The 12,537-nt window shown below is 35.3% G+C and overlaps 1 protein-coding gene across 1 annotated transcript in view; it reads left to right on the top strand.

Moving 5' to 3' along the window:
- The first annotated feature begins 5,221 nt into the window (after nt 1-5,221).
- Nucleotides 5,222-12,537, top strand: part of LOC106878882 (sialin) — a 32,011-nt gene continuing 24,695 nt past the window's right edge. The window contains exon 1 of the mRNA XM_014928229.3: nt 5,222-5,738. Coding sequence (XP_014783715.1) covers nt 5,588-5,738 — 151 coding nt within the window. The 5' untranslated portion in view covers nt 5,222-5,587. The remainder of the gene's footprint in view (nt 5,739-12,537) is intronic.

The raw sequence follows: 12,537 nt of genomic DNA, 5'->3' as shown, positions 1-12,537 counted from the left end.
CTCATGTATTATCTTGTGCTTTGAGATTTCAATGATGTGATTACTCTTTACTCTTTTACTTGTTTCAGTCATTTGACTGCGGCCATGCTGGAGCACCACCTTTAGTCGAACAAATCGACCCTGGAACTTATTCTTTGTAAGCCTAGTACTTATTCTATCGGTATCTTTTGCCGAATCGCTAAGTGACAGGGACGTAAACACACCAGCATCGGTTGTCAAGCAATGCTAGAGGGAACAAACACAGACACACAAACACACACACACATACATATATATATATATATATATATACATATATACGATGGGCTTCTTTCAGTTTCTGTCTACCAAATCCACTCACAAGGCTTTGGTCGGCCCGAGGCTATAGTAGAAGACACTTGCCCAAGATGCCACGCAGTGGGACTGAACCCGGAACCATGTGGTTGGTAAGCAAGCTACTTACCACACAACCACTCCTGCGCCTATTGTATATTTGTATATTGTATATTTTTAGAATGACATTTTAGGGTAGGTGTGAGAGGTCAGATCTGGCCAGTTTTAACATAAAACAAATGGAATATTTTGGCTGGATATGGCTGGCTTAAATGCTAAAAGGTTAAAAAGGAAACATATACATGTATTTATGCATTAAAAAAGTTAAGTGATGATGCACTGAGTAATCATCATAATTGTCATCGTCGTCATCGTCATCGTCGTCATCGTCATCGTCGTCATCATCATCATCACTGTTGTCATTGTTGTCGTCATCATCGTCTTAACCACTTTTCCATGCTTGTATAGGTCAAACAAAACTCTCACTGAGGCAAGTTTTCTGCAACCAGATACTCTTCCTGTCACTAACCTTCACTTAATTCTAGGCAAAGTAATATTTCCACTTGTCTTTTGACCATGTGCATCTCACTGGCCAGACATGTTTTCATGGAAGATTGCTGATGACAGACATCGTTTTTGTATGAACTGTAACTTTGTTTACAATCAGTTTGCAAATGGAGACGCAAATGGAGACACAAATGGAGACAAGGAAACATAAACATAATCACAAGGCACTGGTAGGCCCATTGCTTTAGTAGAAGACACTTGTCCAAGGTGCCATACAATAGGACTGAACTTGCAACCGCATGGCTTTGAACTTCTTAACACAGCCATGTCTACATAATACTTAATTAACTGAAATTTGCCTCTTAGTCAGAGAATGAAAACAAAAATTTTATGGTAAGCGATAGCAAACCTCAGAGAAAGGGGAGATAATTTACAGAAATTATGACGATACCCAAAAATCTATTTACATCATTATCATCGAGTAAAAGAGTATTATACAATCAAGTTCTGCCCTTATGTTGTTATGAAGTGTTGGAATGTCATTTAATTTTCTTCCCTTAAGCTTCGTTTACATTTGGGAAAACGAATGTCACATTGTACAAAATATTTTGTATGTAGAGAATAGTTTATCACACAAATGGTTTCGCTTTAAAAATTTCTGATCAGAGACAAGATCTTTTGTCATGAGACATTAACATGTGATTATTTTCTCACAGCTTAGAGCAGTTTCCTCCAGAGAGCAAAACAGATATATTTATTAAAAAAAAAATTAATAAATAAAAAGAGAAATAAATAAACTGAATGGCCACCATTTACAGTTTACTGATAAGCAGGATATAAAAACAATGCATAAAAATGAAACAAACCAATGAATGTTGTTTTTATAGTTGATTAAAGCTGTCGCACCTTTTTGACACAGTTTCTTCTAACCTGTGTGAACTAACACACAGAATATATGTTTAGAGCATGCACCAGAAATTAATGTGTATACAAAATGTTAGATCTCAGTCAGGTCAGGAGTTTCATCATGGACTGATGAGAGCTACTACTATCTACAATGAATCATTGCATGGGCTGAAATCAATGCCAACAAGTCAGTGGGCTTGCTGTTGGGCATCCAGAGAGGCAGGTCAATGCTGTTGGATGGCAGTGATAGATGCTGGACTGACAGATCAGTTAAACTGCTTAGGGTTACATTTAGTCCTGAGGTGGTGAATACCTATACTACCACCATTTTCATTTATGTTTTTGACTGTTGCACTTTGCTCTGATTACTACTTGACCAGGCTGGAGCATCTCTAATTTAGTGTCTTGTGGAAAGGACACATTCCAATAGTCAGGTGGTCATCTGCTACCAGCACCCTCTGAGTATGGTGGATTAGGCATGCTGTGGCTTCTAATGCACAAACACACTCACAGGTTGTACCACCTGCAACGATTTCAGTTCTAGGTTCAGTTCCACTGCATAGCATCTTGGACAAGTGTCTTCTGCTATAGCCACAGGCTGACCAAAGCCTCGTGAGTGGATTTGGTAGACAGAAACTGAAAGAAGCCAGTCGTATACATACATATATATATATATATATATATATATATATATATATATATATATATATATATATATATATATATATATATATATATGTATGTATGTACGTATACATTTGTGTGTCTGTGTTTGTCCTCCCACCATTGCTTGACAATCAATGTTGGTGTGTCTACGTCCCTATAACTTAGTGGTTTGGCATGAGAGCCCAATAGAATAAGTACTAGGATTACAAAGAATAAGTTCTGGGGTTGATTTGCTTGACTAAAGGTGGTGCTCCAGCGTTGTCAAAGGCAAATGGTTGAAATAAATAAAAGTAAAAGAGATATACAGCAAAAAAAAGCCTTAGGGCTGCAGGACTAGACAAATATGGATAATGCAGAGGAGAAATGAAAAACTGTCCTAAAGGACTATAAACATGGGAGGGGTAGAGCAAGGGGTTCAGAAAATTGAGACCAGCTCAGTCGAAGGCAACACCAAAAAAGAATGACATCGCCTTAGGCCATCGCAGATCACGTGATAGTGGGAGGAGGGTAACAGAGAAAAACAGACAGCAAGAGAGAGAGAGAGGGGGGAGAAAGAAAGGAGATTAAGAGAAGCAAGAGCTCAGAAAATAGTGACCAGTCCAGTGAAGGGCAATGTGAAAATGAATGACGCCGCATTAGGGTGTCATGGATCACGTAATAGTGGGAGGAGGGTAACAGAGTAAGCAAGAGAGAGAAAGAGAGAGAGAGAGAGAGAGAGAGAGAGAGAGGAAATAAGAGAAGTAAAGTAAAGGAAAGTGACAAAGTGGCACAAAAATATTCCAGGAATATTTCTACAAATGGGTAAAAAATGAATGAGTGCGTGCGTTACATAAATATTTTCAGGATTAAATAAAAAGACAACAGAAAATATGACATACCTGTATGTATATATATGTATATATAATAATAACAATAATAATAATAATAATTATAATTATTATTATTATTATTATAACTATAAAAGCTAATAAACTGGATATTATTATAAAAGATCAGACAAAGAAGACGTGTTTATTAATTGACATGAGTATTCCTTGCGATCATATATAGCGGCGAAAGAATTTGACAAGATCAATAAATATAAAGACTTGCTAATAGAAATTGAAAAAAATGTGGCACCTCAAGGCGACTACTGTACCAGTGATTGTAGGATTTCTAAGAATGATAATAAAAAAAAGGTACTGAAACCTATTTGAAAATGATGCCATCCCTACAGGAGGTGCAAAAAATCGTGTTAACTGGAATGACTAATGTACTGAGAAGAGCATTATCGCTGTGAAAACAACATCCATTCATGAATTTATTTATTTATTAATTTTTTTTAAATACATATTTTACTTGTGAATTTGCGTGTGTAAACTGGGAATGCATACAATGAGCTTCTCTGCCCTAGGTGTACGGACAACACTCGGCGAGAAATGGAAGAAAATTTGAAGAAAGAATAAAAAAAACAACCTAATAATAATAATAATAATAATAATAATAATAATAATAATAATAATAATAATAATTGTCACATTAAATGACAATTATTGTTTTCCTTCTGGTAAAACTCTGCTAAGTAGCTGCCTCATTTAATTATATATATATTGTTGTTATTATGCAAAAGTGTCGTAAGTTCAAAATGTTTGTGAGAAAACGAAAAAATAGTTTCACCATTCCATAGCAAAATCATTGTACTACTCTTTTCCAATTTTTGATGTCTTGGCATCTGAAGCAGCTGGAGATACGATAGTTTGACCAAAAGAACCTGCTATTGCAAGCATGAATAAATATTTAAAAGAAAAAAAAAACGCATTTGGACAAATTTGGACATACAACAGTTCAACACAATAGCAGCAATATATATATATATATATATATGTGTGTGTGTGTGTGTGTGTGTGTGTGTATGTATGTATGTATGTATGTATGTATGTATGTATGTGCGTGTGTGTGTGTCTATGTGTGCATATACGTATATATATACATATATGCATGCAGGGCCGGATTAAGACCCATCGAGGCCCTAATCTTTATGGTGCCCCCCATAAAAGATTACGTAATTCAAAATATAGACAATAACAAACCATAAAATAATTCTCATTTTTCAAAACGAAACAAAACAGTAAGTTTATTTTTGTATACTTTCACTTAATTTATATTTGAAAAGTTTCCTCCTACATTTTTTGAATTGTGGAGTCTTTGATCAGATCCTCAAAATTAATCTTAGTAGAGATAAAGGCATCCCGAATATTATTTTAGCAACTTGAAAGTGATTTCTTTTGTGCCGTAAACCATTTACTATTTCTGTGGTGCCCCCTCCTTCCCTTGATGCCCTAAGCACGTGCTTAGTTTGCTTAATGGTTGATCCAGCGCTACATGTATGTTTGTATGTATGTATGCATGTATGTATGTATGTATGTATGTATGTATGTGTGTGTGTGTGTGTGTATGTATGTATACATGTGTGTGTGCGTGTGTGTGTGTGTAGTAGTAGTAGTAGTAGTAGTAGTAGTAGTAAAATACAGACTCAGAATGGCAAGTTATATCGCGCGCGCTCGCAGAAACAGACAAGCACTTGTTTTTCGTCTCCTTGGATTCGTGAAGTCGATTTAATTTGCCAACAAACCATCGTAACAAGCCGTATTACAATACACGAGAGAGAGGGAGAGAGAGAGAGAGAGAGAGAGAGAGAGAGAGAGAGAGAGAGACAGAGAGACAGACAGACAGACAGACAGACAGACAGACAGACAGACAGACAGACAGACAGACAGAGGCAGACAGACAGACTGATAGAAAGAGAGGGGGAGACAGAGAGAGACAGGCTGAAGTGGGTAGAGAGAGAGTCAGTCAGACAAACAGAAACAGCCAGACGAAGTCAGAGACAGAAAGCAAGAGAGAATATAAGTGAAACACTTTAAATACATCACTGGTTGTCAAGTTCTAATTTCGTGACATGGACGACTTGAGACCATATAACTTAACTACCAACAAACAAGCTCAATCCATGATTACATCGATGAAACGGTTACAACAGGCAACACAGTTATCGTTGTTTATAATAACAACAAACTAAAGATACTACGATACCAGCCAGAATATCATATAAGAAATATTATCACCCTTATCGCAAAAGAAAGCGATTTCTCTGTGCCTTCTCTTCGAAGAAGTATCTTTCTGTTTTTACAGTCATAACTCACCTCGATCGTCGAAAATGGTTGAAAATCTGCATTCCCATTCACCAGCCAGCAACCAGAGTGCAGACGATATTGATGCCATAAATCCGTGTCCAGATCTAGATAAAGAGGAGACGAGTCTATTATATCCCAACACGAGAACATTGCCTCATTCCAAATGTACTAAATGTATGTTGCTTTGATTTTTTCCTTTCTTTTAACTTCACATCGTTTCTTTCTTAATCAGACTGTGTATTATTATCATGTGTTGTTTATCAGGGAGATGGATTTTGATTAACTTTTCTGTGATCCAATTCTGGGGAGACTCAAAGCAACTTACCGACTCGTTGATTAGAATTTAGTTACGAATGATCTTAGAAAGGCATGAACATCACGAAGTCCCGTTCTTTTGACTCTTAATTCTAAGTTTGATGCTTCTATTTTAAGGGCGGAAGAAAAAATAACAATTTTAGTAACATAATAGCACTATATCCATACATACATTTGTACATGTACTCTTATATTTCTTTATATAAATACACAGCGCACACACCATTTTTTTCCCCAAAATTAAATTCCGGTATAATCGTAATCTACACAATCTGAATGGTATTTAATGAAAATGTCATTTAAAAATATTCATTTTTCTGAAATCCCTGAGAAAACAATGTTAAAGGGGCATTCTTGTGTAAGTATGCCATATCTATCTATCTATCTATCTATCTATCTATCTATCTATCTATCTATCTATCTATCTATCTATCTATCTATCTATCTATTATTTATCTATCTATCTCCCAATATATATACATATATATATATATATATATATATATATATATAGAGAGAGAGAGAGAGAGAGAGAGAGAGAGAATATATATATATAGAGAGAGAGAGAATATATATATATAGAGAGAGAGAGAGAATATATATATAGAGAGAGAGAGGGAGAGAGAGAATTTATATATAAATACACACACACTTGTATATAAAGAATTAGTTTATATAATAGACCATGTACAAATTTTCTTTACGTGTAAATAAATAAAGGCTATTACCTAAGTGAACTAATATCTTTATATCCTTTTCCTTTATGAAATCGTGACGTCAAGACTTAAAATCGAAGAGAGTGAGACTTAGTGATCGTCATGTCTTTCCAGCATCATTTGCGATTGAATTCCGATCGAAGAGTAGTAAATTAGTCATTTCTTTTTCACCTTGGAACCGAAACTAGAACTTGGTTTACCAAAAACAAAACGAAAAGCAAAACAAAAAAACTAATGAAAATAAATCTCCACGATAGCAACACACATAAGCCATACACAAATTGATTGTTTATATATTTATATCTATATATATTTATATGTGTGTATACACACGCACGCGCGCACAAACACATACAGATAGATAGATAGATAGATAGATAGATAGATAGATAGATAGATAGATAGATAGACAGACAACAGACAGACAGACAGGTAGATAGATAGATAGATAGATAGATAGATAGATAGATAGATAGATATGAATATATAAGTGCGAATTTTAAATGTGAATATAAAACGTACTAGAACATATTTTCCCCCATCAAATCTAGACCACAAATATGTATGTATGTATGTATGTATGTATGTAAAGCGATGTCTAAAAGTACAAGTACTGTCTAACAGCATAAATTATGAGCAACAAGTTCAATTATATAAATATAGTCCGTTGGTGGCTTCGTGCCGCGAAACTTCGAAGTCACTGTTAATACTATTCTTGTTAAATACTATTCTTGTTAATACTATTCTTGTTAAAGAATGCTAAATTTTACGCTACCAAAAGTATTATGTGATCCTTCAATTTATTGTAAAATTGTTTGTTATAACATCAAAATAAACATTGATGCATGTGTGTATGTCTATATATATATATATATATATATATACATATATATATATATATACATATATATATATATATATATATATATATATATATATATATATATATATATATATATATATATATATATATATATATATATATATATATATATATATATATATATTATGTGTGTGTGTGTGTGTGTCTATGTATGTATGTATGTATGTATGTATGTATATAATTAGAAATATTGCGTTTCTAAATCTCTCAGAGACTTATACAGTAGCAGCACGATAAAGTGGGAAACTTAAAGACACAGAACACTTGTGTCACATAGCCAACTGGAAACGATGTTTCCTGGGGCTAAATAGCGGTAGCATTCTTCCCTTTCCTGGGACTGCCACATTAAAATTCGCAACAAACTACCACTTTACATATACATACATACATCCACGTGTATGTATATATACATATATATATATATATATATATATATATATATATATATATATATATATATATATATATATATATATATATATATATATATATCCTTGTTTCTTTCTATGTTCCTTTCTGTTGAAGAGCGTAGGCTCGAAACGTTAAACACTTTCTCTATTCCCGAGCGTTATACTAATACATCCATTTGTTGTTTACACCACCTGTCTTCGTCTGTTGTTTTTTCGTGAATTCTCCCATATATATATATATGTGTATATACAGAGAGAGGGAGAGAGAGAGAGAGAGAGAGAGAGAGCAGAATATATTAAAAATGGGGAAGACCGGTTTATAGGATTACCTTAGGTTTCCTGTCCATAAAAAAGTTTAGCTTTATGGTGTATCGTCAGATCCCAAAACCTCTTAATAAGATAATCCCATAGACCGGCCTTGCCCATTTTTAATGCACATTCACACATTTAGCTGCTACACACATTCACACCCTCACACATACACACACGTATACATAAGATAGTTTTTATATATAACTTGATACACACAGACACACACGCACGTACAAATATATAATATACTTTATATAATGTACTACATATAATATGTATTATATGCTATATATAATATACTACTGTGGCTTCAAGTATGACTGCTATGTTTTACTTCAGAACCACCCTGCGCGAACGTTTTCTTACTTGGTAATAGGTTATTGCATTTCACGTACATTTTTCCTACCTGTTTCGCCTAACTTTAATGAAAATATCAAATATCAAAGATGGTTTACAAACTGTAATTTGAAACAACAACCATTCGACAGACAACGTTCTTATTTTCCCCTTCGTGACTTACTCCTTGGAATCGCGAATCATTTAGTCTAAGTATACATATAGAGTTTTAAGGAGTGGTGTTTACAGGCTATAATAAAGATATCCTCATTACGGGCGAAGAATAGTTTTATAAGAAAAACTCGTCGGAGATATCGAACACAACACGGGGGGGGGTATCTTTATTTTCTAAAACGAAAAGGGGTGAGATGCATGTTCGCAAACCTCCACCAGAAGCTCTTTATATGACATACACCATAACCAAGTTAATAAGAAGGGACTGAGATGGTTCGGCTCTGTAATAAGAGGACCATAAAATAGCTCTCAAGTTCATGAAGACATTTGTTTATCGCTCAGAATTGCGTTAAGCAGAGCATCCGATCGAAAGAGATGCCAGTTGGTAGGACAGACAGAGCGAAGATCTGGACAACAAAGATTATTTCACTTCCGAAGCTCTACGCAACACCATACAAATATGATTAATATGTAACCTGTATTTTCATGTAACCTGTAGCCAAAGAATCAACTCAAACCAGCAGTAACGCTCCTTGTCAGATTTTTCTACTTTCACTTTTGACAGCTAATACCATGACAGTGCCCTTTGGTAAAATTTATAATACATTCATATATGCATACATATCTATATACATATATACGTTTAAATACGCGTGTGTGTGTGTGTATATATATATTATATATGTATATATATAAAGCAACAAGGATATATATAAAGTAACAAGGATGTCCAGGTATTAGTGCGTTACGGCCGTTTCAAGTTGCTCCATTTAATCAATCAATGCAAGCCTTACATCAGTTTGAAGTAAACAGTGCTCCACTGAAGCATAAAACCATATAGGTTTTCAACATACAGGATGCTCCATTATAATCTTTTAGCAAACTTTTTCATTAGAACTAGAGAATAAAAGAATTACTATGCTTACTGCTATTGTTGTAGCAGAATGAACTTAGTGAGAAAATACTTAAAGCCTACTATAATTCAGAGTGGCAGAAGAGAGTAACAGTGGGGGGTGAAGGAAGAGTAGTGGTGATATAGCTCCATTCATCTTAATCCTTATCACAATCAAAAGATCCAATGCAGCAAGTATTCTACGTCTCCTTAGAATTAAAAACCATTGGGAATTGACAGTTGCTGCTGATGATAAATTGATTAATGTCAGATACTCTTCCTTATCCTTATTTTACTGTGGCTATAAATTCGCCATGTCTACATAAAAGAACATGCCTCAGAGATGCTAGCAAGATAATGGTATATGGGTGATAACCAGAAAGAGGAAGCACAGGGGTGACTTAAACTATATTATGATTATCAATTAAAAGAGAATACCAGTAAATCAGAATACCTGCAAATCGTACCAGAATACCTGCAAATCAGCATCAGTATTTTAATATTTACTTTTACATGCTCAAACAGAATATGTTGGGGCAGATTTTTTATGGTGAAATGCCCTTCCTGTCACCAACCCTCACCTGTTTCCAAGTGAAGTAGAATTTCCCCAAGGCAGACATGTTTACAAGAAAGACTGGAAACAAAGGATAAAACTGTATGACAATGACACTCACAATCCTACCAGCACCTCCCTGCCAGCACCTATAACTAGATCTCTTCCCTTCGTTTCAATACTTGCCTTTCCCTTCTCCCATTCTACCTAGTTCCCTTTCTCAGTTCTATAGCCTCAGCCACCCCTGATTAATAACATCTGTTGTCAATACATCCAACAACACCCTTAACAATTCTATCCATCCCACCCCTTCCACTCATCTCTCAACTTCTATTTCTCTTAATTCTCTGATCACTCAACATTCCATCTTGCTCCTCTACTTCTCTTATCTTTTCTTATTTCTTTACAGCCCACAAGGGGCTAAACATAGAGGGGACAAACAAGGACAGACAAAGGGATTAAGTCGATTACATCGACCCCCAGTGCGTAACTGGTACTTAATTTATCGACCCCGAAAGGATAAAAGGCAAAGTCGACCTTGGTGGAATTTGAACTCAGAACGTAGTGGCAGACGAAATACTAAGCATTTCGCCCAGCTTGCTAACGTTTCTGCCAGCTCACTGCCTTTTCTTGCCCTTCCTCTGCTTCAACACTCCTCTCCACCTCTGAACCACCTACTTCCTCCTTCCACCTACTTTTATTTGCCTTCTTCACCCATTCTGCCCTTAAATTCTCTGCATTATGATCTGAAAAGCTAGGTGCCAATCTCTCCACCCTGAAGATGGAGGCCTGATTTACTGCAATGCTTTTATACATCCACTGCTGATTGCATACCTTTGACCTTTTGTACATTCCATCTGCCAACTATAAAATAATTTAGAGTCCCAAGATACAGCTGTGGACCTGAAATACCATACCCTCTCCCCTTAATTTTCTGTATTTTTTGTACTCCATGTGAATCTGTCCTGTAAATATATAAACATCTATATACTTATACATGAATGCACATATTTTCAGATTTTGTTAATTCTTACTTTAGAATATCAAGCACTTTTTGTCTATTACATAAGGATGTATCAAAAGAAGTTTTGAGAAATATATTTGTGTGTATGTGTGTGTGTGTATGTGTGTGTGTGTGTGTGTGTGTGTGTGTGTGTGTGCCTGTGTGCCTGTGTGTGTGCCTGTGTGTGTAGGTGTTGTATGGTTAAGGAGTTTGCTTCCCAGCCACATGGTTTGGGGTTCAGTTTCACTGCAAGGTACTTTCCATGAATAAGGAAATCTTTCTATGGTTGTAGCTTTTTCTGTCAAACTAACAGGCTTTGGAACTCTCTTCCATCACATTGTTCTCCCCCCGCCACTTCTTATGACCTGGACTCTTTCTAGTCTAAAGTAATTTCATTTCTTTCATCTTAATTTCTCTTGGACTTTCTAGTAAAAAAATAAAAAGCCCTTGAACAAGTGTTTTATACTATAGCCCCCAGGCTGAACAAAGCCTTGTGGGATAACAATAAGAATAGAACATAAACGAGAATGAGTGATTGATGGTAATGGAGTGATGAGTAAGAGTGAGAATGGTGGGTGTCAGTGAAGAATGATACAAGAGAGAGAGGTGGGGTGGGGAAGCTGGTTAACAGTAAAGATTAGTGAATACTGAGATTTGGCATTATGATGGAAATGAAATTGAGCAATAAAGGTCATGATGGAGGAGTAGAATAGAAATAAAATGTCATGGTATGGAGGATGGTTGAATAGAAAGAGATTCAATGCTGTCCCTCATTACCCAGAATAGGAGAGAGGGTGAGTAATAGACAAAAAAGCCATAGATGGAAGCATAACTGGAATATAATGAGCAAGAGTTCCAAATAAAGAAGATCATTAAGAGTGTCTTTGATAAAAGATAAAATCAATGAAAAAGTGTTACAAGAAGCAAATACAAAGGGATCATTATTTAAAGAAGAGGAAAGCTTAAGTACTTTGGTCTCATAGTAAGAGTACAAGGTATACATAGACTGTTACTAGAAGGAAAGATAAATGATGGCGAATGCTCAACAAGGAAACCTAGAACAAACTGGTTTGATAACCTCAAGGACTGGACTAAACTATCATATTGTGAATGTGTAGGTATGATAGAGGAAAGACCCGAATGGAGATCCTTTATATTGAACCTGTTGAGAGTAGATGGTACCTGACAACAACAATGCCTGTTGATTTGCCCTAGATATAGTGCTGTATTTCAGTAAGAATTTAACACTCACTGCTAATTATTCAAATTGGTCCCAAAAATTGTATTGAAAAGATTATTCTCCCCCATCTCCTATGTCTCTCTCTCTCTCTCTCTCTCAACTTAAGTACCCTATTCATCTGAATCTCTCTCTCTCTCTC

The sequence above is a fragment of the Octopus bimaculoides genome, chromosome 4 (assembly GCF_046866305.1).
Source record: "Octopus bimaculoides isolate indiv1 chromosome 4, ASM4686630v1, whole genome shotgun sequence".
Lineage (NCBI taxonomy): Eukaryota > Metazoa > Mollusca > Cephalopoda > Octopoda > Octopodidae > Octopus > Octopus bimaculoides.
Note: the sequence above shows the minus strand (reverse complement) of the source record. Positions and strands in the feature narration are given on the sequence as shown.